The sequence below is a fragment of the Physeter macrocephalus genome, chromosome 1 (assembly GCF_002837175.3).
Source record: "Physeter macrocephalus isolate SW-GA chromosome 1, ASM283717v5, whole genome shotgun sequence".
Lineage (NCBI taxonomy): Eukaryota > Metazoa > Chordata > Mammalia > Artiodactyla > Physeteridae > Physeter > Physeter macrocephalus.
In genome coordinates, this window is record NC_041214.2 from 34,234,845 (window position 1) to 34,262,103 (window position 27,259).

Consider the following 27,259-nt stretch of genomic DNA (forward strand, 5'->3'; position numbering starts at 1 on the left):
TCAGGTGGAGGGGATTCCATCAGCAACCCAATAGTGTCTCACTCACCTAAAGAGAGAGATGGGATGGAAATGATATGAAAGTTGACTAAAAGGGGTAAAATTGAAGGTCTCACTCCCTGAGTTGTGCCACTTGCTTTTGGTGTTTCTTTCCTCTGGTATTTATTAGAAGAGCCTTTAACAGAACTTAGAACTCCAAGCTTGAGAAAGTGCTGGGGAATTTCACACACATTTCAGCTGCTCTCCCATAGCTGTAAAACTGCCAGGAGGCTCAGGAGAGCAGAAGTGCTGCCCTTGCTGGTGGGCAACAGAACTCCTGAATGTCACCCCAGCCACACTTTGCTTCCTGTCAAACTGGTGGCACAGAACATGGCAGTGCAGAAATGTGATTGCATCTCCAAATCCGCCCCCCTCACACACACACACACACACACACACACACACACACACAGGACTTGCCTGGTTCATAACTGTCTTTAGAGGCCCTCCTTTTGAAGTAGCTACACATATTTGGAGGTGGCAGGGAGGAAGTACTCAGAAAGTTAAAGAAAATAAGAATCATGAGAAAACATGTCCATGGTGAAATTACACACAGATTTTAGGAGGTAGAACTAAGCTCATACCTGAAGATATTCAGAGGACACAGAGAATAAACTGATTTCCACCCCTTTGAAGGGGCTTAGGAGCTGAGCAGTCACTTGGTGAGACTGCCAAGATCTTAAAGAGACCCGTGGACCCCTCATACCACGTTGCCTAGAAAGCCCTGTGGCAGGGCTTGTAGCTGTCCACCCAATGGCCATTTCCCCTTGCTTCTTCATAACAAAGATCAAGTTTTTTTTTCTTTTAATTTTTTCTCCATTAATTTTTAATTGAGATATAATTGACGTTAATTTCAGGAGTACAACATGTTTCGCTACTGTGACTATATTGTGAAATGATCACCACAATAGGTCTAATTAACATCCATCACCATACAGGGTTAAAAAAATTTTTTTCTTTTGGCTAGGACTTCCAAACTATGTCGCATAAAAGTGGCAACAGTGGGAGTCCTTGTCTTGTGCCTGACCTTAGAGGGAATGCTTTCAGCTTTTCACTGTTGCGTATGATGTTAGCTGTGGGTTTGTCATATACGGCCTTTATTATGTTGAGGTGTATTCCCTCTATGCCCACTTTCTGGAGAGTTTTTCTCCTAAATGGGTGATGAATTTTATCAAAAGCTTTTTCTGTATCTATTGAGATGATCATATGATCGTTTTCTTCAATTTGTTAATGTGGTGTCTCACAGTAAAATTTTTTTTCTTGTGATGAGAACTTTTAAGAGCTACTCTCTTAGCAACTTTGAAATGTGCAATACAGCATTAACTCTAGTCACCATGATGTACATTACATCCCCATGACTTATTTATTTTATAACCGAAGTTCTTACCTTTTGACTACATTCACCCAATTTGCCCACCCCCAACCCCTGCCTCTGGCAACCGCCAATCTGCTCTCTGTGTCTATGAGCTCAGGTTGTTTTGTTTTATTTTTGTTTAGATCCCACATATAAATGAGAACATATGGTATTTGTCTTTCTCTGCCTGACTTATTTCACTTATTTCACATAGTGCCCTCAGGGTCCATCCGTGGTGTTGCAAGTGGCAAGATTTCTTTCTTTTTTATGACCGAATGATATTCTATTGTATATATATAAACCACAATTTCTTTATCCATTCATTCATGATGGACACCTAGGTTCTTTGTGTGTCATGGCTGTTGTAAATAATGCTACAGTGAACGTGTGGGTGCATATATTTTCGAGTTAGTATTTTTGTTTTCTTCCAATAAATACCCAGAAGTGAAATTGTTGGATCATATGGTAATCCATTTTTAAGTTTTTGAACAAAAAGCTAGTTTTTTGGGGGACAGAAACATGCCCAAATAAACGATGACATTTTTCAGCCTCTCTTACAGCTAAATGTGACTATGTATCTAAGTTCAGGGTAATGAGAAGTTAGCTGAAGTAATTGGGCTAGAGTTCCTGAATAGCTCCTTTAACAAGGTGGCACATACTTCAAGTGCCCTTTCTCCTTGTTCCTTGAGGTTGCCTGGATCGTGGATATAATGGCAACCGTGAAAGACCTTGAAGATGGAGGCCTCGCGCTGAGAATGGTGCAGCAGGAAGAGAGAGGAGCCTGGGTTTCTAATGACAGTACCAGCCATGGACTGCTGTCTCTGGTCTTTTTCATGAGAGAGAAAAGTAAACGCATATTCACTTAAGCCTTTATGTGCAACAGAAAAGAACCATTCTGATCCACCTCCCAGCCCTACCATTCCTTTTAGATATTTCCTTGAAGTTCACTAAACCAAATTGTACTACCATAGACCCAGGGCCACAGCATCTTGTACCATACCACACTCTTCCCAGTACACCTCTTCCCACCTGGCCCTGAAAACAACGCCCTCCCAGAGCTCACTCACCAAATTCACAGTGGTTAATCTCATTGTAGAGCAGACCCATGGGGATGTTCCAGCCAGCGGTTCTGTCTACTCCAGTGTGGCAGGACTTCCTGCCTTTCAGATTGTTCCAGTTGATATCAGCATCTGATTTCTTAACCACAGCCACAGCAAGGTACCCTGCAAGAAAGACACCCAAAAAAGGGAGTATTAACACCCTGGGCCCTCCAGAGTGTCTAAACCTGCCATCTCCCTAAGGAGTAGAATTATCCCAAACCATTCCTTCTGTCTTTGAAAGGGTCTTCCCAATAACTGACTGAGGGAGGATACAGGTCATTCCAGGAGGTGGAGATTAATCTGAACGCAAAAAGCAAAACAGTAAGAATACGTAACCATCAGAGCAATGGCTGGTGTATAACCCTTCCCCAAATGCATGAAGCTACTGTCATAAACCAGCAACTCACCCTCCACTGTGGAAGAGCAGAGGAATGGATACTGAAGGGTACATTAGGAAAGAGTAGTAAATGAGCAATAAACCACAGGGATATTCTGGCCAGATAATTTGTGATAAGGAGAATACAGGTTTGCACCGCAATAAACATGCAAAGTGGCAACTGTCAAAATCAAGTTAGTTGCCATGATTAGCAGCAAATACATGCTGATCTTTAAAACTGGTAATAGAAAGAATATCAACTCATGATCAGTTTTCCGATTTCATTAATTCAGGAAATTGTTTCCAACAGAAAAGACACAAATCTTATTGTTCATGGAATAAGAATGGTTCTATTTTCAGCTGAAGAGCTTGGTTCCTAGTGTGATGGGGAGAGGCTGAAGGTTGTAACTGGGAAAAGTGATGAGGACAGACTTGCACACTAATGGCTGGAAATGACCTGCAGGGACTCGAGTGTGGGCCCCAGACCCCGCTTTGATAAGATTTCCTGTCTTCCTCCTGCCACATCTTTCCAGATCCACCCCCAGCCAGAGCGCTGGGTGAGAGCTAGGTTGACCTGGGTTCCTGGGCCTAGCCCTGGCTGGGAGGCTGGGAAATCACATGCCCCTAGACATCTGCTGGTATGAGCCTCTCCCTTCAGCCCTGCCAGGCACGTATCAGCAAGGGTCCTGGGCTGGTGCCAACTCTCATCTAAAACTTTGCTGGCCTCGTGCAATGCGAGGCAGTCAGGAGTGGTGGGGAGGGCCTGTATTTGCTTGCTGGATGTCGGAGTCTAGACAACTTGTAATCTCTCTGAGCTGTTGGTCCTCTTATGCATCCTTAGAGGGATACCTTATAGGTATCCCTATATCTTGTATCCCTACAAGACATACCTTATAGGTTTAAATGAAAATTCCCATGTGCAAGTCATAGCAAGTGTAAAAAAGTAATCATCATTGCCAGTTACTCTACTTCCATGATTCCTTTGCATTCCGAAAATTGATCTCTTATCTACTTTTGATTTGAATTTAAACTTACCTTACCCTTTCCAAAAAGCAATGGGAATTTATCTTAAACTCGTGAGGTTACCAATCTCAACTCACCTGGCTCTGGTGTAGTTTTACAATCTTGGCCCTCACTTTCTGTAGAGGAGAAAACGAAGAAGTCATTAAATACTCATTTATAGATTGGAAATCGTCTTTACCATGTGCAGCTCAGACTTAAAAGAGCCAGGAAAACTGTCTACATATCACCAGTTCCCAAAAGGTCCAGGCTGTCTGGATTATGCAAGTTCACTTTAGCTCCCTGGCCTCTGGAATTTAGTCCAAAATTGTACATTTCAAGTTTCCCACTCTATCTATCCTGTGGCCACAGTGGTTTCTGCCAACTGTACTTGAATCCCTGCACCAGGGCAACAGGAGAAGTGTGAGCTTTGGAAGCAAGAAGACCTGCCAGGAATCCCAACTGAGAATCTAGATGTCCTCTGCAGAGGGGTCACTTTCAGCTAGAACTTCCCAGTGCAAAGCCTCCAGCTCCCTTGTGGGAGGTATGATAGAAGATCCCATCCTTCAAGATAACTGTTGGGGACTAGAGATGAGGGAGCCCAGAGCCTAGGAAGTAGGAGGTGCTCAGTAAGCAAGAGCTTTATGGCCCATGTGGCATAAATCAGGCTGTGATTTTCCATTTCCTTTCTCCATGGCCCAGGGGAAATGAAACACTGAGAGAAGCCCCTTCCACTTACTGTAGTTCTCTGCCATGACAGGTACCAGACCACATTTGCCTGCTATGTAGATGTAGCCTCCATCCAAGCTCATGGCATCAGCTTCTCCTTTCTGCAAAGACACAGCACATCACAGCAGGTGAAAAGAGACCATCTTCTGTCCCACGTGCCCTCCAAGCTGTTTCCTTGAAGCAGCCTTGCCAGCACAGGTCATGAAGGCCCAGGGAGACAGAAGGTGCTGGTACTGGACCCCCAAAGGATCAGTCAGGCACACCCAACATAGAAAATAAAATGTACTCCCATTTTCACCCAAACCATGATGAACTGATGATCAGCTCTGGGTGCTTTGCTTAGTTTCTTCAGGAGGAAAGACCCACACTCAGTCCCCCTGTCCTCTCATAGGGCACACTGTCCCAGAGACACTCTCACAACACCTTTCTGACACGAAGAATTCTCATTGGTAAGACAAATGAGCGGAGTCAGAGACTCAGGGCTGTGTCTGTGGCATAGAGTGCCTCCTGATGGGGGCCCCAGACCCGAATCTCGGCCACATTGGCTGCTTGGTCAATACAAGATCTTTAATGAATGAGTCAAATAAACTCAATGAGGGCCCCAGACCAGAATGTCGGCCACATTGGCTGGGTGCTATTTTCGTGCTTGGTCAATACAAGATCTTTAATGAATGAGTCAAATAAACTCAAATGATCTGTTAGATATAATGATCTAATAGAGCTAATAAGCCCCAAATTTCAGAAATGCTTAAATTCAACAAGACTGCCAAGCTTCCCATTGGGCTTAGAAATATACTTAGAAATATACTTTTGAGGAATATACCCTAAAGGAATAATCAGATATGTGGGAAACTATTTGGGCAAAACGTGTAAGTGGGCAAAAGCATGCAAGTGTGATTCATAATATCAATAAGATAGGACCAAACTTAACCCTTAATAGCAAGGAAATGGCTCAACAAATTGTAGCACATCCACACTCTGGAATAGCTATCAACATTAAGCTATCAACATGTTTTCATGGAAACAACCTAAATGTCCATCGACAGATGAATGGATAAAGAAGATGTGGTACATATATACAATGGAATACTACTCAGCCGTAAAAAAGAATGAAATAATGCCACTTGCAGCAACATGGATTGACCTAGAGATTATCATACTAAGTGAAGTGAGTCAGAAAGAGAAAGACAGATACCATATGATATCACTTATATGTGGAATCTAAAATATGATGCAAATGAATTTATCTACAAAACAGAAGCAGACTCACAGACATAGAGAACAGACTTGTGGTTGCCAAGGTGGAGGGGGCTGGGGAAGGAATGGGTTGGGAGTTTGGGGTTAGCAGATGCAAACTGTTATACATAGAACAGATAAACAACAAGGTCCCACTGTACAGCACAGGCAACTATATTCAACATCCTACAATAAACTGTAAGGGAAAACAAAAATTTAAATTTAAAAGAAAGAAAAAAGAGAAATGAAAGTCCCCCATAAACTTGGTCCCCAGACATACCACTGTAAACAGAATAGTGTGTATTCTTTCAAAAATAAACTAAAATATATTTTTAAAAATCATGTTTTCAAAGAATGACTTGTGACAAGGGAAAAGCTCCCTAGATAAGATTAGGTGAGAAAAGAGAGTAAATTGTACGTATGATATGAGCCCAGTTAACAGGATTTTCTCTGAGTTATAAGGTTACAATTAGTTTTTATGTATTTTCTTCTTTATATCCTCCAGTTTTTCAACATTATCTAAAAGCAAATATGGAATGCTCTTGTGATCAACAAGGCTAAACTTCTACCTGCTTGCACAATAACACGACCCTGTCACACTTGTCTCACTTGCCATGGCACACCATGGGTTTCAGGCACACCCACACTCAGGTCCAGCCTCCCTAAACAAACATGGCTCAGATTTCCCTCCACCGGGTGCTAAAAACACTAGGAGGAAACAAGCCCTAAGGAGCCCTTCAGATCCAGAAGCTCAAAGGTCCTGAGGCTCTGGTGGGGCTGGTCTCCCACAGTGAGGGCAAGGTTCCTTGGAACCCGGCTTTTCGTGTCATTCCCAGGAACACTCACTCACCCCTGGGGACAGGTGGGCAATGGTGGCAAGGATGCTGCCCTACAGAGGCAGGAGTGACGTACCATTATCTTGGCGATGCAGTCTTCAGTGTTCTCTGCTGATTCACACTCTATTTGCCCGTTACTGTTCACACTCCACATATCACACTTGACCCTCTCCAGGTGGTGCACTGCACACCACTTCACCTTCTTGCATTCACCCTTTGAGGTGATCGGGCCTAGGACATAAGGAAGAGAACCAGAGATTAGAAGAGGCCCAGATGTTGCCTGCTGGTTATGCTACTGTCTTCATGAAAATGCTGGGATTTTTCAGCAATACACAAACAGATCCCATTCAAGGAATTAATCTCTTAGAAATCAAAGTTAATAACAGTCTCTTAGTTGGCTTCTTATCATTTAGATTTAACTTAAAATTGTTTCTTATGAGAAGTCAACTTTCCTCCCAACCCCAAGGCGCTCTATCACTTCAGGCTGGTTTTTTTTTTTTTCCCCTCTTTGTTTAGAAATAACACTTAACCATCTGAGCTGTTGTTATATATTTTTTCATTATTTATTGTCTGTTCCCTGCAGGAGAACATAAGCTTGGCCAGGGCAAGGGTCATGCCTGTCTTGTTCTCCATGGCACCTTTAGTGCCTGCCTCATGGTCGGCGCAATAAATGTTGGCTGAATAAATGGACACCTACCCAACTTTCAGACCCAGCTCAAGAGGCGCTTCCTCAGGGAAGCCTTACCTCAATTCCGGGACCTGTCTTTCTTTGTTTTGCACTCCTCTAGAGCCATGATATTTTGTTCTGGGTTTTTGTTTTTGTTTTCCTTCTGCTGAGGAAATCTCTCATTTTTAATTGATCATTCAATGGAGTGACTATTCCTTCAACATTTTTCTTCCCCACTGGGCTGAAGGTTCCATGACAGCAGAATTTAATATATCTTTGACTCACCATTGTATGCCCAGCACGTTGCACAGTTTATAGATAGGTGGTCAATACATGTCTGTTGAATGAATGAACGTTCAAACACATCCCCAATGACCCAAGGAAATTCAGAAGCAGGATCGACCTGTCTAAAGCTCCAGCTTCACCATGGCACATGTTGACCATAGCATTGGCTTCAGATGTGCACGTTTGTAGCAATTTCATTCTATTTGACTTACTTCGTGCCAGGCTAACTGGCTTCACAAAGTGAGTAGGATAGCCTTGATTTATACAAGGGAAACAGTGCTGGTATCAATACAAATCATTTTAAGCATGAATTTCCTTTAATGCCCTTTGGTGATGCCATTTAGCCTTCATCTAACACTGGGCTGCACAGGCAGGGCAGACAAAGGATTGTTGGGACAGGTGTTCAATACCTGGAAAGACTCTATTGCTGGTGCCCACCCTCACCAGTTTTCCAAGCTCCTAGAGCCACACGATCCTTCCCAAACACTTACGTATATCTTCTCTTAGATTCCGAAGAGCAGTGACATACTCATATCCCAGGTACAGCCAGGAGTCCATCTTAGGAGGAATCTTTAAAAACCCATTGGCAGAGTCCTTAAACAGCAGGTCCTTCCCATGAGGGGACCTGAAGAGCTGGAAGCTTTCAGAGGTACCGCTGCCAAAATGTTCCTGTTTGTGGTAAAAACACAGATCTGAATGGCTACAGCAACAAGGGATGCTGCAAAATGGGACCGAAGAAAATTTTAAAACTCAGGAAACTAAATTAAAAAGTGAAATTTTCAGGATGCCAGGAGAGAGGGCAGTCAGACCTGTTCTTTCCCACCCAGCACCTTCTCCATTCACAGCCCTCTTGGGCCATATAACAAACGCCCAATTTCACTGAACGTGTTTCTGTGCCTGTCTCCCTGGCTGGATGACAGCTCACTGAGTGCAAGAAACACATCTCCTTCAGAGGCTGACACTGTGTGGTTGCCTTGATGGACAGATGGACAGATGGGAGGGCCGGATAAGAGAAAGTTGGCTCAGTTCTGGCGTTCTGCTGCTCTAGGGAAGGAAAGCTGGCTGTGTGTGCAGCTCCCTTGCAGTCAGGCTGAAGGACCTTGGAAGAGAGATCATTTCCTTTCCAACGGGAGAGATATGGAATAGAGCAAGAAGGAGCAGCTTCATGTCACTGGTCCAGAATGTAAGGGTCTGACAGATGATAATGCAGGACTAGGCTCTGTGCAACTCCAAGAAGGCTTTGCTGGGTGCTTTCATACAAGTGGATGGTGTGTGGCATGGCCCCCACTGTATCCTGAACACAGAAGGGCTTCTACAGTGGCAAGAAGGGAGTGCAGGAAAATGCCCCCAATCCAAGCAGGAACTGCTAAGCAGGAAAGAGGACGGGGATTCGATACCTGGGCCTGGTTAAGAAGCTCCCAGATCAAGTCCTCCTTGCCGTCCATGCTTCGGGCCACGACGGCGTGGGAAGGGACCCGGGCCAGGTGGCACGTCTCGTACTGGTCCACAGTCCCCCGGGTGTTGTCCCTGCAGAGCAGCTCATACTCGTCCCTGTCAGCCTCGTTAGGCAGGTTCTCTGTGGAGGGAAGCCCACGTGAGCCGACGGCAGGCAGAGAAGGAGGTGTGGTGCCCCTTCCGCTCCCCTGCAACCCCACTGAATCATAAACTGTGTGAGCTGAGAAGCCTAGAGTAAACATTGAGAGCCAGAAGAAAACTGACTTGCTCAAGATCCCACAGCCAGTTTACAGGTAAAGATTCTGATGTCCAGTGCAGGGGTGACTGTCCACACCCCACAAGAGGTCTCATCTCAGCAGGCTGACTACAGGCCAAGGTCAGCCAGACCTGCTCCCAATCCTTTGCTATTGCAACACTGACCAGGAAGAAGGGCCCCAGTGTCTAGGAAGTTGAACGATAGGATGAGGCCCAGGAGTCCAGCCGGGGACCCCACAGGCACACACCTCTGCGCAGGTAAACACCCCAGCAGTGAGAAAGGAGGAACACACTATGCTCACGTCTGACTACTGAGCATGAAGAAGAAGGCAGGAAGAAAAGGAAGGCCTTCTGCTTGAAGGGACCTGCAGATTCTTCTCCTATCACCTACCCAATACCGTGGTGTGCTTGACAAAGGCCACTTCCCCAGCGTCGTCCATCAGACACCTGTGGGGAGGAGACACATTAGGAGGGTTCCTGCAGGGCTGGCCCTTCTCCTCAGGTTGAGGGTCTGACCACACTGTGCAGCCCTGGGGAAAGGGCAGGGCCTGGGGGAGGCCTCTACGAAGACCTACAGCTGAGGGAGCACCATGGGGCACTGATATCCAGGGTACCATGGAGATGGGGGCGGTGAGCTCACAGGAGCTGGAGGACCCTCACCATGTGCCCCAAAGCATCAAAAAGGCACTGAAGATATTTCAATGAGGAAAGCGTTTTCAAACTTCTGGTGGAGGATAAACGCATAGTGTCTCTTGAGGGAGGAAAGGTGCCCTTGGCTGGCTCTAAAACTTTACAGTATAACCAAGGGAGGAGAGGGAGCAAGAAATCAGCCACATGAGCTGCCTGCACAGGGACGGTGAGAGGAGCCAGGAGAGAGGCCGGCGCCTTGAGCGGCCAACGCTGCTGCAGTGGAGAGCAGACGGCCCGCCGCTGAAGAACAGCGCGGACACCAGGGCCGTGCCTGTCATTTCAGGCTCTGCCTAGTCCAGTGAGAGAACTCTGGGGAAACAGAAAGAGGAGCCCCAGGAGAGGGCTTCCTTGTCAATGTCACATGAAGAGAGTATGCACTGGCCCGGCCTGGCCTGGGGAGTCCCAGCTGTGTCACTGAGTCCCTGTGTCACTGAGGCGATTAGGCCCCCCGGTTGTCCCTTTGCAGACTGGGCTCTGCTGTGGGCCAGGGGAAACTTCCAGCCAAGGACACTGGACACTTAGGAGCCCGGATGGAGCAGGAGCCGGTCCCACTCACTTGAAGGCCCCCGAGTAGCCGAAGTACGGTTCGTGGTTGGAGCAGGCGCACTTGTCGGTCCCCTTCCCCGCACACAGTTGGCACAGTTTGGGGAAAGCCGTCTGATCCGCACAGGGGACGCAGCTGCCCGCGAAGAAACTGGCCGCTGCTGCTCAACATGGAGACACAGAAGCACAGGGCGTGAGCCAGCCTGGCCAGAGGCACTTACAGCTCCCAGCCTAGCCTCATGATGGGACAGAGAGACCCAAACAAAACCAGCACCCCCAGACCCAGTTCGCCTTTACAAGTGTTCACCCTTCAAGATTAAGGGTTTCCAAAAAGGGGCGAGCTTAACCCCTTTCCTCCCTCCCCAAGAGCCAGGCTTGTGCCAGCCACCCTCCAAGACCAGGTCACCGTCAGCCCCCCTCCCTGCCTTGTCAGACTGGAACAGCTCAGAGAGAGGTCTCCTCTGGGATCCATGCCTGAGAGATGGAGAGCCTGCCTGGAGAGGTGCACGCCAAGTTCATGGCCAGCAGATGGCCACCAGGGAGAGCTCCAGCAGAATGGGAAAAGCATCAGCCACAGACAGGAAAGCACCCCAGGGAAGTGGACAATGGGGCCCAGCAACGTTGGCCCTGACTGAAGCCCTCTGTTCCCTTCCCCCCACTCCTCAGGACAGCCTCTGGTGGGGTGTCAGGAGCTCAGAGATAAAAGGACTTGTGACAGCCCCTGATGGCTGCTGGTGCAGCAGACCTGCCAGTTTAAAGCTGTTTAACCTCCACCTCCACTCCCAGAGTCATCGCACATCATCACCTGATCATGTCTGAGTGGCGCCAGTGTGGCCCATGTGGGCATCTGAGGAAGAGATGCCTGCTGAGGGCACTCACCCTCCTGCCTGCTTACCTCTCTGAAGAGATTCATGTGGGTCAGGCAAGTCCCAGTAAAGTAAGCCCATGGGGATGTTCCACCCGGCAGATCTGCCGAGGCCTGTGTGGCAGGACCTCTTGCCTTTGAGCTCGTTCAGTTTGAAGTCAGTGCCCTTCTTCACCACGGCCACAGCGAAATAGTTAGTTTGCGGCTCTGCGAAGGGAGAGCGTGGATGAAAGACTCTCAAACTGGGCCCCAGGGAAGCACTGCTCATCACTACTGGGCTCCTGAGTAGGGAAGGGGAACCCAGAGGTAACATTTATGTTGGGTTGGCTTCTAAAGAGGGAAGGATCAGAAAAACCTTCCTAGGCTTACAGGGGAGAGAAAGGACCACAGAGGAGACATTTGTAATAACCCTCCAGGCAAACCCAGGAGCAAGAAGCCACGTGCACACATGCCCCAATGCTCTTGCCTACCCAGGCCTTGCAGGGAGTATCTGCCTGCAACTACCAAGCCAAGCTCCCCTGGAAACTGGAACTGTGGCAACAGAGGCCACATTCCTGACTTTCTCTAAGTATTTTTGTCCCTCACACAGGCCCAGGGACAGTGGAGTTGCTCTCAGAGGAGATGCAAAACTGTCAGGGCTCCAAGTTCATGCTCCTGTGTGGTCTCTCCCCTGCGTGTGGCACCTGTGGTTCTTGGAGAACTGCTGTTTACACATTTAAACCCCAGTGGTTCAGCTCAGATTGCACACAGCCTGTCCAGGAGGTCAGTGTCCTGAGCACCAGTCCTCAACCAGCCCAAAGCTCCCAGAGGCCTTGAGTTATGGCTATGGTGGTTGATAGGGCCCCTCATTCCCCACTCACTGCCCCCTGGGGAAAGCTCATAAGTAGCTAATCTCCATTACCTGCCTGAATGAGACAAGACTCAGCATCTACCAGAAGAGAACAAGGGCCACAAACACCTTCCTGGGTCCCTGGGGAGAACTTACTATCTTTTGGGCCATAGAACTCTGCCACTACAGGCTTCAGGTTGTAGGGCTTCAGGCCTGCCTCAAATACCAAACCACCATCCAACGTCACAGCATCTGCTTCATTATCCTGAAAGAGAACAGACCAGAGTCTGATAAAGCCCTTACTTCTGAGCAAGGTCTATCTATAGTTGGGTGGTGCTCCTTGGATCTGGGGCCAGAAGAACCCTCAGTTTGGCCAATAGCTAACTGCACAACACCACAAGCTTCAGTTAACTCTACCTCCCTGGTGAGGGGATTTGGCCACCATATTCCTTAACTCCTGCAAAGAGAAAGAATGGATCATTTTTCTCTTTTCCCTGGTGAGGAGTCCAGCTGCTGGCCCAGAAAACTACTGTGATTTTTCAAGACTGACCTAAATTACAGAGGCTTTACCAGCAGGCCTCTTGGGGCAAAACTGCCCCCCCAACACCAGACTGGGTGCACAGCCCATGCACCACAGGCTCTGAAGGGGCTGCAGTCGAGGACTCAGGTCCCTCTGCCTGGCCATGCTGTTACACATATTTACATTTCAAGTTCAGGTCCTTTCATTTGGTTACCTCTTTATTTTGGGCCTTCTGCTGAGCTCTTCCTCAGATGCCTCTGTGGAGAATTCTCTATGGGGAAGGGGAGCCTTGAAGACATCCTTCTCCACTCTGATTCAGTACTCAGTACTTTTCCTTCCTGTCCTGGGTCCATATAACTGCAGGAGTCTTTTGTTCAGGGACGGGTGCTTTCTCTGGCTTTAACTTCTAGCTTATACTCTGAACTGAGTGTTAAACGCTAATTATTACTTCCATTATGGCTGATTTTTCATTTAATCAACTACACAGACACCATTGTCCAACTCAGCTCCATTTTACACATTAAAAAATAGAGGCCCGGAAAGTTTAAGTCACCTCCCCAGGCCACATAGCTAGTAAGTCGTGGAGCTGGGATTTGAATCCATGTAGTATGGGTTTATTTCTCCCATTTACTGTTACTTGCTGGGTTTTTGGTTTTCATTTTTAGTTTTTGCTTCCACTAATTCTCATTTAAACCAACAGTTCGCTTGGTTCTCTATAACCAATATTATAGATACCTTCCCACTAGGTCTAGAATTTATTTTCTCTTGAAGTGAGAAGCACCATCTTTTATATAGACACTTCATAACATACTTTTATTGGTTTTTTTCTTGCTTCAAATATCTTTAATCAAAATGATTTTTCTTGAAGCCCTTGCTAGTGCTCCATAAATAGTTCTTACTATTTATGGATTAAATTACAGATTAAATTACAAGGCAGGGACTATAGCTCTATGATCTGTGTCATGTTATAGATAAATAATAAGGTAATAGTATTTCTAAATGAAATAAAATAATAATGTAAGCCAAACCATATATATGTCTAGCTGAAACTTTTCTTTCAAGAGTTGGAATTGTTTTTGTTGTTTTACTGTAATTAAATAACAACATAAAATGTATCATTTAACCATTTTTAAGAGTACATTTCAGTGCCATTCAATACATTCACAATGGTGAAGGACTCTTTTATTCCACAACTAGACTCCATATATGAAACAATCTTTATGGCTTTCTTGGTATCTCAAAAGGTAGGTGAAACCTCCAGAGACTGTCTCCACCCACCCCACACACCACAGAATAAAAATAAATGAGTAAACAAATAAGAGCTTATCCTAGAGCAGTGAGGTTGGGGCTTTCTTGGCCCAGACACCAGGATCCTGGGCAGGAATCATTGGGGCCTCAGGGGCTCAGGAGCCAAGGAGCCAAGGCCTACCTCATGGAGTCCACGAGAGCAACAGGGATTCTGAAGGGAAACTGAACCAACAGGGAGGGGCAGGATTAAAGTCAAGCATGACTTCCCAGGTGCAGATAACCAAACCCAAACGAAGGTAAGCCACAATGCATAGGCATCAGCAGGAACAGCAGACTTGGGCTCTCAAGGGTTGTGGATGTTGGAATGGTCAGAAACAATGGAGAAGAGCTATATATGTGCTTTATGCACAAAGTGAAGGCTACAATCACAGAGATAAGCATAGAAAGGAAATTATCAGGAATAAAAAAGAAAAACTGTTTAAACTGGTACTTCTAGAAACAAAAAATATAATTGTTGAAATAAAAAAAAGTGAATGAATGGGCAACGAGTTGATTAGACGTGTTTAAATTGAGAATTAGGAAACTGGAGGCTATATCTGAAGAATTCATCCCGGATGCTTCCAAAAAAGAGGTGCAGAGACTGAAACTATGAAAGAGGGATTAAAAGATATGGATGCTAGATTAAAGAAGGCCTAACGTGTTTTCTTGGAATCCTAGAATTTAAAAAAAAAAGGAACTAAAGAAAAGGCAGTATTTAAAGAGATAATGGCAGCAAATTTTCCAGAACTGGTGAAAAACATGATTCCACAGATCCAACATACTCTAAGCAAGATAAGTAACAAGATTTCTACAACTGGAAATATCATAGCGAAGCTATGGAACATCATCAACCAAGGCCATGAAATCTCAAAGTTTTCCAGAGAGATGATTGAAGGAATAATAGGATAATATCAGACTTCTCAATGACTACAGTGGAAGTCAGGAGACAGTGGAATAGTATTTTTAAATAGTGTAAGAATATCGAACTAGAATTATACGTTCAGCAAAGTTACCATTCAAGAATAAGGGGGAGATTAAAGCATTTTCAGAGAAAACAAACAAGCAAGCAATGGAGAGAGGTTTTTTTTTTGTTCTTTTTGTGTGTGTGTGGTACGCGGGCCTCTCACTGTTGTGGCCTCTCCCGTTGTGGAGCACAGGCTCCGGACGCACAGGCCCAGCGGCCATGGCTCACAGGCCTAGCCGCTCCGCGGCATGTGGGATCTTCTCAGACCGGGGCATGAACCCGTGTGTCCTGCATCGGCAGGCGGATTCTCAACCACTGCGCCACCAGGGAAGCCCTTAGAGAGAGTTTAACACCAAGATACTGACTCTAAAGTATCACCAAAAGAACACATTTCAAAAGGAAAACATGTCCCAGAAGGATGGTCTGAAATATAAGAAGGAATAGTAGGGAGTTCCAAGCACCATCTTTTATATAGACACTTCATAACATACTTTTATTGGTTTTTTTCTTGCTTCAAATATCTTTAATCAAAATGATTTTTCTTGAAGCCCTTGCTAGTGCTCCATAAATAGTTCTTACTATTTATGGATTAAATTACAGATTAAATTACAAGGCAGGGACTATAGCTCTATGATCTGTGTCATGTTATAGATAAATAATAAGGTAATAGTATTTCTAAATGAAATAAAATAATAATGTAAGCCAAACCATATATATGTCTAGCTGAAACTTTTCTTTCAAGAGTTGGAATTGTTTTTGTTGTTTTACTGTAATTAAATAACAACATAAAATGTATCATTTAACCATTTTTAAGAGTACATTTCAGTGCCATTCAATACATTCACAATGGTGAAGGACTCTTTTATTCCACAACTAGACTCCATATATGAAACAATCTTTATGGCTTTCTTGGTATCTCAAAAGGTAGGTGAAACCTCCAGAGACTGTCTCCACCCACCCCACACACCACAGAATAAAAATAAATGAGTAAACAAATAAGAGCTTATCCTAGAGCAGTGAGGTTGGGGCTTTCTTGGCCCAGACACCAGGATCCTGGGCAGGAATCATTGGGGCCTCAGGGGCTCAGGAGCCAAGGAGCCAAGGCCTACCTCATGGAGTCCACGAGAGCAACAGGGATTCTGAAGGGAAACTGAACCAACAGGGAGGGGCAGGATTAAAGTCAAGCATGACTTCCCAGGTGCAGATAACCAAACCCAAACGAAGGTAAGCCACAATGCATAGGCATCAGCAGGAACAGCAGACTTGGGCTCTCAAGGGTTGTGGATGTTGGAATGGTCAGAAACAATGGAGAAGAGCTATATATGTGCTTTATGCACAAAGTGAAGGCTACAATCACAGAGATAAGCATAGAAAGGAAATTATCAGGAATAAAAAAGAAAAACTGTTTAAACTGGTACTTCTAGAAACAAAAAATATAATTGTTGAAATAAAAAAAAGTGAATGAATGGGCAACGAGTTGATTAGACGTGTTTAAATTGAGAATTAGGAAACTGGAGGCTATATCTGAAGAATTCATCCCGGATGCTTCCAAAAAAGAGGTGCAGAGACTGAAACTATGAAAGAGGGATTAAAATATATGGATGCTAGATTAAAGAAGGCCTAACGTGTTTTCTTGGAATCCTAGAATTTAAAAAAAAAAGGAACTAAAGAAAAGGCAGTATTTAAAGAGATAATGGCAGCAAATTTTCCAGAACTGGTGAAAAACATGATTCCACAGATCCAACATACTCTAAGCAAGATAAGTAACAAGATTTCTACAACTGGAAATATCATAGCGAAGCTATGGAACATCATCAACCAAGGCCATGAAATCTCAAAGTTTTCCAGAGAGATGATTGAAGGAATAATAGGATAATATCAGACTTCTCAATGACTACAGTGGAAGTCAGGAGACAGTGGAATAGTATTTTTAAATAGTGTAAGAATATCGAACTAGAATTATACGTTCAGCAAAGTTACCATTCAAGAATAAGGGGGAGATTAAAGCATTTTCAGAGAAAACAAACAAGCAAGCAATGGAGAGAGGTTTTTTTTTTGTTCTTTTTGTGTGTGTGTGGTACGCGGGCCTCTCACTGTTGTGGCCTCTCCCGTTGTGGAGCACAGGCTCCGGACGCACAGGCCCAGCGGCCATGGCTCACAGGCCTAGCCGCTCCGCGGCATGTGGGATCTTCTCAGACCGGGGCATGAACCCGTGTGTCCTGCATCGGCAGGCGGATTCTCAACCACTGCGCCACCAGGGAAGCCCTTAGAGAGAGTTTAACACCAAGATACTGACTCTAAAGTATCACCAAAAGAACACATCTCAAAAGGAAAACATGTCCCAGAAGGATGGTCTGAAATATAAGAAGGAATAGTAGGGAGTTCCCTGGTGGTCTAGTGGTTAGGATTTAGTGTTTTCACTGCCGCGGCCTGGATTCGATGCCTGGTTGGGGAACTGAGATCTCACAAGCCACGTAGCTCGGACAAAAATTTTTTTAAAACTTAAAAAAAAAAAAAAAAAAGAAGGAATGGTAAACAGATCAAATGGCAAAAATGTAGACAAATCCAAATTTCTCTCTCTGCCTCTCTCTCTGTCTCCTTCCTTCTTTCTGAACTTTTGGGTGCATACACAAACTTAAACATGCACACACTCACACACACACATATATAAATATATATATATAGTATTTATGTATACTGTCAACAGATACATGAAGTATCTACATTCCAGGGTTAAGAAAAGATAGACATAAAATATCAAATAGTAATATCTACACAGGGAAGAGCGAAGTCTGAGCTACTATATTCCAGAGTTCTTTTGCTGTTTCAGGAGGATGTGAGGGTCAAGATTATTTTACTATTAACATTTTGTTAAGCTAAAATTGTACAGTAAAAATTTAAGGGAGGTCATTAAAATATATAAATTGCTTAAATTTACTTTCAGTAGGAAGAAAGGTGGAATAAAGGGAAAACAATCCAAATGAACACACACATGTACGAACTCAATTTTTAAAAATCAGAAAAGGAAAAATCAGAAATCGGGGGAAGCAGGACTAAGAGAAATCAAAAAGTAAATGGCAGAAATAAGTACAAATTTATCAATAATAAAAATAAAAATTTGGGCTTCCCTGGTGGCTCAGTGGTTAAGAATCTGCCTGCCAATGCAGGGGACACAGGTTCGAGCCCTGGTGCAGGAAGATCCCACATGCTGCGGAGCAACTAAGCCCAAGCGCCACAACTACTGAGCCTGCACTCTAGAGCCCATGAGCCACAACTACTGAAGCCCACGTGCCTAGAGCCTGTGCTCTGCAACAAGAGAAGCCACCTCAGTGAGAATCCCACCCACCACAACGAAGAGTAGCCCCTGCTCGCCAAAACTAGAGACAGCCCGTGCACAGCAATGAAGACCCAATGCAGCCAACAAAGAAAATAAATAAATAAATAAATAAATTTATTTTTAAAATAATTTATTAATGGTCTAAATTTACCACATAAAATAAATAAGATTGTCAGATTTCATTAATAAACAAAATCCAGCAATATACAATTTTCAAAAGACACACCTGAAAGATAAGCACACAGAAAGTTGAAAATAAAGGAATGGAAAGAGATATAGGAAAGAGGATACTAACCAAAAGAAAGTTGATGTAGTATGCTAATATCAGAAAAATAGAGTTTAGTTAAGAAGTACTGCCAGAGATAGTGATTTTTTCATAATAATAAAATATCACATTCAACAAGAATGATATGGGTTATGCTCTCATACACTGCTGGTGAGAGTGGAAACTGGAATAACCACATTGGATTTGCTTAAAAACCAAAGACATTTGGCATTGTCTTCAAAGTCAAATACTCACATATCCCATGGCACAGAAACTCTGCTCCTACATATTAAAGAGAAACTAGTAATTCTTGTGTCCCAGAAGATTTGTACAAAAATAGTCCACAAACACTGATTAGAATAACAAAAAACTGGAAAAAAATCCAAATGTCTTATGACCAGAAAAGAAAACATTAATTGTGGTATACTAACACAATGGACTTTTGTAGAGCTCTGAAAATGAATGAACAATAGCTATATTCAACAACGTGCATGAAAACTTAGCATAATATTGAGGAGGGAAAAGCAAGTATGAGAAGACAACACATAGCGATGGCATGTTTATAAAATATTTTAAGAAGCAAAACTATACATCATCCACACATACCTATATGTCTTAAATTAAAATAAAAGGCAAGAGGGCTTCCCTGGTGGCGCAGTGGTTGAGGGTCCGCCTGCCGATGCAGGGGACGTGGGTTCGTGCCCCGGTCTGGGAGGATCCCATATGCCACGGAGCGGCTGGGCCCGTGAGCCTGCGCGTCCGAAGCCTGTGCCACAGCAGTGAGAGGCCCGCGTACCGCAAAAATAAATAAATAAATAAATAAAAAAAAATAAAAGGCAAGAAAGTTTTAGGATTCTGTTTGCACTGGATGGGGAAACACACAGTAGTTGTAAGTAGGGCCAGTGGCTTACACTACCCCAAGTGGTATTGTTCCCATAGAATCCAATGCTGCCACACAGTAGCCCTAGAAAAGCTATTGGCAATGATGAAGTTTTGAGAACCTCTGGTGGGTTTGTGGATAATATTATTTTAAATTATTAACATGTTTTAAAACAAAGAGGGGTATGCATGCACCAAAGTTGAAATTATGTCATAAATCAAGAGTTATAATTAAGCCATGATAGTAACTGAGGTTCAATAAACACACACACACACACACACACACACACACACACGACCAGTTGTTTATACCAAATCACTGATTCCTTGAGTTAATCATGCTCCATCTGGCTGAGTCCACCTCTCCCACCTCATTCCTCCTTCCAGTCTCCTGCTTGCTCTGCTCCAGTCACCCTACCTTCCCTACAGAAACTCAAACAAGCCCAGCTCTCCCCTGTCTCAGGCCCTTTGCACATGCTATGGTTCACTACCTGGTGTATTCTACCATAGCTTTTGGCAGGCTTACCCATGCTCATCCCTGGGGTCTCAGGTTCATTGCTCCCTCTCAGGGAGATGGTCCCTGACACCCAGGCCAAAGCAAGTTTCCTCTGAAAGTTCTGTTTCTTTCCCTCCATTGTACATGACACAATTTGAAATTTCATGTCTACTTGTTTGCATGTTTTTCTTCTCTCCTGACTAGACTGTAAACTCCTCAAAAGTAAGGAGCATGTGTGTTTAAATTCACTACTGCAGCCCCATTGCCCAGCACAGGGTCTGACACACGTTCAAATGTGCAGGAACAATGTTAAAGGAGTGAAGAGTATTTTGGAAAACGTAGAAGTCAAAAGGATCAGCTATCAACTGCAATCATGACTATGTATTCCTCTTCCCTGTGTGTACCATTCGTCTACATCTTGTGATGCATCAGGAACCTCCAAAATAGTGTTATGTGGTCATTTTGATAGCATGTATTCTTATTTTCTTCTCTGAGTTCAGAGAATTTAGTGGCTCAAAAGAGTCCCCTTTCAGAGCATGTTAGATTTTGCTTTAAGACTCATTAAAGGTGACTGCTCCTATTTCCATTTCTAAAGTGATTTTACTAGCACTAGGGGCTGACTGCCCCACACAGCAGCCTCCTACCTGTGAGTACAGAATGATTCCAAAACGACAGGAGAAAGAGAAAGTATGGATTTTCTTCCGCTCTCCTTTAGGCAGCCACGACTTACCATGATGGCCTTGATGCAATCGATGTAGGAGGTCTTCCTCACACAGGAGACAAAAGGACCAGTATCAAGGACTTTATCCATATTTTCGCGGAAACTGGAGCACTTACTGGCCTCATGACTTGAAACGGTGCACCACCTCACAGTTTTCTCTGGGACAGCCAGACACAGCCCTAGGGGAGAGAGGCCAGAGGTCCCTGTGCCAGTGGGAGAGACAGCAGCACCCTCTGGAGGGTCGTGAAGTCTACTTCCCCTCCATCCTGTCCACTCCCACTCCTGTCCGTGAACAACAAGGGACACAGTTTCCACTGCATTCTGAGTCTGGGGACGAGTGACAGGCACCCTAATGGCCTCTCAGTTTCCCACTGACCAGACTGTGCTGGCCAGAGTGATGCCGACTTGACTATCGGCTCTCAGTTGGAGACAATAAGCTTCTCCTCTTGTTCTCTGAGCCTCCTTCATTCACCTCATGACCCGTGGCCTGCCATGGAATACAAGCTTCAGGATACACAGGGGAGTTTTAGCTACGTCAAGGTGTTGGCTCAATGCTACAACTCTGGGAAGCCAGCAGGGTAGGAATTACATCATCCAGTAATCAGTATCTTTTAGAGATGAGGGAACTGGGCTCAGAGAGTGATGCTTTACCCTAGGTTACCCAGCCTGTTAGTAGCTGAGACTGGCCTAGAAATCAGGTCTCCAGACTTTGGTCTCTGCCCAGGGAACAAAAGAAGATAACATTCTGAGTTGTTTTCCATGTGCTTGGCCAGTACGTAGGGGTACATGATTGATGAGGCAATGCATTTGCCTGTGATGCTCATCCGTCATCCTCTGTTCCAAGAATAACTAGAAACTCCACAGTATTCAATGTTTCTCTCTGTTTCCAATGACCCCCTCCCTCAATTTTACCATTAGGCTTTTTGGCTGCCACTACGAGAAGCTAAAGCCAGCCATGTCTGTAGCAATTAATCCATGGGGTTGCAGATGTGTTGTCCCCAGGATACGAGCATTTGGCACTGTCCCCAAGGCCCTCTGTCATCTCCACTCTGTGGATCAACAGCACAGGGCTGGCTCAAGGAAGTGGATGAATATTCACAATGCACAGAGCAAGAGAGGGGGAGGGAACAGTTCTCCAGGATGGAAAAAGAGGGGCCACAGGAAGCCTGTCCCCCAACCACCCTTTATCCCACCTCTGCCCATGGGCTATCAAGGGAGGCAACAAGGAGTCAGTGGCAGACTCTCCCCAAAACCACTTCTCCAGGCCCTCCCCAAACTGCCCCTCCTGAGATCCCAAAGGCAGGAATTTGTCCTCAGTCATGCATTTACCTTCCACAGCCCTGTGAGATTCTCTGAGGTTAGGGTGGGGGGCAGGGCGGGTAGGCAAAGGCAAGTAAGGTGGGTCGACTCTCAAGGGTTAACTTTTTCAGGAAAGACAAGTAACTAAACACAGAAGGCTCCAAAGGTATTATCAATGCACCACGAGTGGCCAGCAAAAGTTAGAGGACAAGGGGGGCCTAACAGTGACAGGCTCCGAAGCACAGATGTGTGCAGCAAAGTCCACTCCACTAGTGCCTGGATCCGCGGCCTCATTTACTCTCACGGGACCTTCCCAGGCCAGGCTGTACTACCCTCCTCACTGCTGGTGACCTAAAAAGTTTGGCTTCAAATCCCATGCTCCAAACCCTTCAACTGCCCTGCCTCATTAGTGGGACATGGTCAGCACCAAGGGCACCCACGGCGCATCAGGCTATCACTGGAGGTGGGACCAGATCTGGGGAGGCCTTGAATGCCGTCCTAAGCAGTTTGGACTTGATTGAGACCGCAGCAAAGGGATTTGATAAACCGTGATGCAAGTGCTCTAATTTATTGTGTTCCGCTACTACAAGGTTTTCTGGACACGAGGAGGAAGCAAGGAGGGGGTGAAAAGGTGGCAGAGGCGCAGGCAGGACCAGAAGGTGCGCGCAAGCGCAGAGCTGTCCCTGAGGCAGCGATGAAGCAGGTGCAAGGGTGCGGTGGGGAGAAGCGAAGGAAAGGTCTGGGCTTCCAGCTCCGGCGCGGAGCCCAGGGATGGTGTGGCGGGCTCCGGTATGCAGGGGGCGCCCGGGCCGGCGACTCTGCGGGCCTTCCGAGCGGCCGCACTCACCCAGGACCGCGCAGGCTAGCAGAGCGCGGACGGCGAGCCTCATCCTCCCGGGTCTGCGAAGCGGAGTGCCGAGCACAGACGGACAGGCTTCTGGGCCACCTCCCTGCGCCCCGCGCCCCTTTATCCCCCGCGGGGCTGGCCAAGCACAATCTTTGACCCCCTTTGTTTGTGCAGCCCGCTTGCCCAATCGCCCCTCAGCCCTCCCCCTGCATTCCTCGCTCAGGCTGATCACCTCATTTCCTGACCTCTGGGACAGGCCCGTGGATGGAATCCAACACAAAAATGCTGATCGGAAGGGAATTAAAGAAAAATCACCCCGTTGTTAACGCGCACTTGCTCTGTGCCAGGAGCAGAGCTGCCGCGGAAAGAGGCGGGGGTGGCTCTGCTTCTGAATCCCAGGGTGCCACAGCTGGTCCTGAACCAACCTATGTGCTCATTCTACGGGCGGAAGAAGGAAGGGACTGCCCCAAAAGCACACCAGAACAGGAGAATGACAGGCAGAGACCTTCCTGGGAGAGATGTGAGAGAAGAATAAGGCTGACCACAAGTCAAAGACAACAGGCTCAACCCCTTTCACTTGTTCCCAGGTGTATCCAGAAATCCTGCTCCTTCTTGGGCCCTTAAAGCCCCACGGAGGAGCTGTCCCTCCCCATGTGTCCTCCTGAGCACAGGATCCTGGACTGGTAACCTTCCTTCCCTTCATGCAGCCTGCTGGACACCTAGGCTAGGGACAGAGTCACAGGAGAGACAATGTCTCTCCCACAAGAAGCTGCCCTGGAATGTGATCAAGACTCTGTGACACTCAGGACAAGTGACACATGAACACAAAGAAAGGGACCCAGGAGAGGATGTGGCCCGATCTCAATACCCTGGGTCATCCCTGGCTACCTCCAGAAAAGTGGTCTCCAAACCATTTTGATTGCCTAGCCTTATCTGGAAAAATAGTGAGGCTGTACATTGTGTATATATATATGTATATATATATATATATATAAACACTTTTTAAACTAATATTGTGTATATTTCAATCATGAAAGGAATAGAAAATTTGTAAACAATGAGACAAAGATGAAACACTCATTTTTAAATGTCTCTCTATATACTCTGCCTTATACACAATGAAAAATATCTCAAGGCAAAATATACACTTAGGGAAGGGGCAAGGTTCCTGATAGTAGATGTAAGTCCATATTCCAGAGAGTCAAGATAATTTTAGGGTTTTCTTAAGTTACTTATCCAACCCAATCAGATTATCATTGTTTTTGGTTTTATTTACACTAATTTACACCAGACTTAGAAGATATCTCAGTAGTGCCATTTTATTTTAGTTCACCTGTGTTTATGATATTGGAATCATCTTCTAGGTCTAGTTTCTTTGCAGGAATCTTTCTAAGGCACTCATGCATTTTGTGAGATCTGAGGAGTTAAATCACGTTACTTAATCTGTACATCCATTTTACTGGGCATATGCAAACCACAAAATGTGGAACCACAAAAGCCAAAAGTAAAGGACAGTTCAGGGAGTCACAGCCTTCCAACATCCCCTTCCCCACCCCACCCCTTGTGAGGCTCTCCCCATCTTCCCTCAGGAACCTCAAAGGCCCTCCATGACGTGCGTCTGCCTGCCTTGCAGACCAGGTGGGAGGCAGTGCCAATCCTCAAATGAAACAAGAGTGAGTGTTAACTTATTCATCTTTTGCATGAGGAGTAAATATAATCGGAAGCTAGCATAAACTCCCCACGCCCCAATAGATTGTCTCATGGACAAGGGGCTACACACGCCCCATTTCAGAGAGCGCTACTTTACCAGGGACTTTCTGTTTACATGGGGGACATAAGACAAGCCCGGCCCTCCAAATCCCTGCCTCACCGTGAAGAAGAGTGGCGGCTGCTGCCCTTGTGTCCCTGCCCTTGTGGACCCTCCGGCTCAAGCCATGGGAAACCCAGAATATTGGCAGAAGGGGCGAATTCCTGCTGCCCACTGCAGCAGGCATTAGGGGGTGGCCTGCCCTCATGGGGCACCTTGAGGTACAGAGAGGACGGTGGAGGGGGAAATTCAGGGGCAGGGCTGGCTGGGAGAGACTCCACAGAGCAGGATGCCCACACTCAGCTCACGCCTTCTACAGGTCCTGCAGTGAGCTTGCAGAGTCTTCCCAGAAGCAGGAAGGAGAGTTGTCGAATGTTGAGCTAATCCACAAACACACGGGAGCTTGGTGGAGGGCATGCGAGGCAGATGGACCTTGATCCTCCCCCCTGGGCCCCTTCTGCACTCACACAGTGAGCCTTTCCTGAGGCAGCTCCTCTGGGGACAGGCCTACAGCCTGGCCTGAGCCCTCAGAGGGAGCACTCTGGCCAGGCTGAGCCCTCTCTGGGCCAGCCAAGCCCATGCCTTGCTTCAGTGGAGCCCTCTGAGTCTGAGCCCAAGACATGCAGGGGAGGAAGTACAGAGCCCACGGGATCTGAAGAAGGGCCAGACGAGACATGGAGAACAGGATCCCACAGCATCTACTCACAAGAGCCTTGGTTCTTGCTCAGGAGGACAGGATAGAGGCCTGTGTCTGCCACTCCTAGGAGGCAGGGGTGAGGCCAGCTGTGGGTGTACATGAGTGCATAACCCTGGTTGTATGGCTGTGCCCACATCTATAATGTGTATGGTGGTGTGTGGTGGTGAGAGGTGAAAGTGTCAGTGTTCTGTGTCCTTGGTGGCCCATGACACTTGTCCCTGTGCTCTCCCTTATGGTGTTTAATTCTTTACTAGAAACACTCTGGAGTCAGGAAACTCATTGCCCCTCTTTTACAGCTTAATGATGGCTAATACTTGCTGAGAGATTCACTGGGCCCTCACCACAGCCCTCTGAGATCGGTGCATTAGAATCCTCATTTTACAGTTGAGATGAGGACACTGAGGCCCTGAGGGGTTATTAACTTGTCCAAGGTCAGCTGGCGAGCCAGGTGCAAAATCAGGCTGTCTGGTTCCAGAGCGTATGTACCCATCTACCAGGGACACTGCCTCTCCCATGAAACAGGGACACACACAGAAGCCAAGAGGCTTGTCTGGGGTCACACTGAGAGAGAAACAGACCAGAGGCCTCCAGGACTGCCATTTCTCCACAGACACACAGCCCCCATTTTCTGCTGCAGAGGGGCTTGTCTCTGGGAGAGGTGTGGGTGCCCCAACTGCAGCACCTCAGGTATGCACTGGCTTATCATGCTCAGATGGAAGGAAAGGATCATGTTTTCTGCTGTTCCACATGCCAGGCACTGTTCTGGGGCAAGACCTTGTGATCTTGACTAACTTCCTAAGGAGATAAGATCAGTCCCCCATTTTTTTTTTTTTTTTTTTTCAGTACGCGGGCCTCTCACTGTTGTGGCCTCTCCCGTTGCGGAGCACAGGCTCCGGACGCGAAGGCTCAGCAGCCATGGCTCACGGGCCCAGCCGCTCCACGGCACATGGGATCTTCCCGGACCGGGGCACGAACCCGTGTCCCCTGCATCGGCAGACGGACTCTCAACCACTGCGCCACCAGGGAAGCCCAGTCCCCCATTTTTTAGATGTGAACATTACAGTAAAATGACAGGTCCTCATTCACAGAGCTCTGGGACCTGAACTCAAATCTCCTAAGTCCCAGCCTTCTCTAGACCACAACAGCCTTCTTGATATTGATCTTCTCCTCTTTTTTTTAATATATTGATCTTGTCTCCTTTTTTAATATTGATCTTCTCTCCTTTTTTTTCTATATTGATCTTCTCTTTATTTTTCCAGAGAGGAGGGGAGAAAGGGAGGAAGGGAGGGAGGAGAGAGAGAGAGAAGAGAAATTCCAGTTACAGATGAATCTAAGTCATGATCCAAATCTTCCACCATAAGCGGAATAAAACTCTTAAATTTCAACAGGATTGGCCCTCTTGTTGAAAGAGGTGGACTTGTGTGTACATGCAGGGAGGTTGGATAGCTGACCTAAAGGAGATGGCATGAAGGCATTGGTCCTCTGAACCAATATTTGTTTCTAAATGTTGCCTCATTTACAAAGAAGCAGAGCAAACAAAGGGCCTCTGTCTGCTTGAACCCGTCCCTCCTCCCCCTCTCCCTCACTGCTCTCTGCCCAACACCAAGGCTTCTCCTCTGAAAGACCTGCCTGTGGTCATTGGGAAGGTGGGATCAGGCAGCCTGAGAACTACACTCGTAGACTCATTATCCTGCAGACCTGCCAGCTCAGGGATGTGTGGCATGATAGTTGGTAACAAAGAGCAGAGTCTTTTTAGGAAAATGCCAGGTAATTTGTAATGTCATACACCACCGCACCTCTGTCTCTTAGTTCTACCCCTCAGAAGTCCCTGAACAATGGATGGTTCTTGGGTTTCTATTCTTTCCCCAGGGGAGCCCATAAAAAT

At 46.1% G+C, this 27,259-nt stretch overlaps 1 protein-coding gene across 1 annotated transcript in view; it reads right to left on the minus strand.

Annotated features, from left to right (window-relative positions):
• Nucleotides 1–23,019, minus strand: part of LOC102991296 (serotransferrin) — a 33,830-nt gene extending 10,811 nt beyond the window's left edge. Inside the window, exons 1-12 of the mRNA XM_007110253.3 lie at nt 22,871–23,019; nt 20,734–20,903; nt 12,412–12,520; nt 11,457–11,633; nt 10,575–10,722; nt 9,720–9,775; nt 9,016–9,194; nt 8,110–8,287; nt 6,743–6,897; nt 4,605–4,695; nt 3,967–4,005; nt 2,458–2,613 (exon numbers count right to left, since the gene is read on the minus strand). Of these exons, the coding sequence (XP_007110315.2) occupies nt 2,458–2,613; nt 3,967–4,005; nt 4,605–4,695; nt 6,743–6,897; nt 8,110–8,287; nt 9,016–9,194; nt 9,720–9,775; nt 10,575–10,722; nt 11,457–11,633; nt 12,412–12,520; nt 20,734–20,903; nt 22,871–22,913 (1,501 nt within the window). The 5' untranslated portion in view covers nt 22,914–23,019. The remainder of the gene's footprint in view (nt 1–2,457; nt 2,614–3,966; nt 4,006–4,604; nt 4,696–6,742; nt 6,898–8,109; nt 8,288–9,015; nt 9,195–9,719; nt 9,776–10,574; nt 10,723–11,456; nt 11,634–12,411; nt 12,521–20,733; nt 20,904–22,870) is intronic.
• Nucleotides 23,020–27,259: the final 4,240 nt, after the last annotated feature.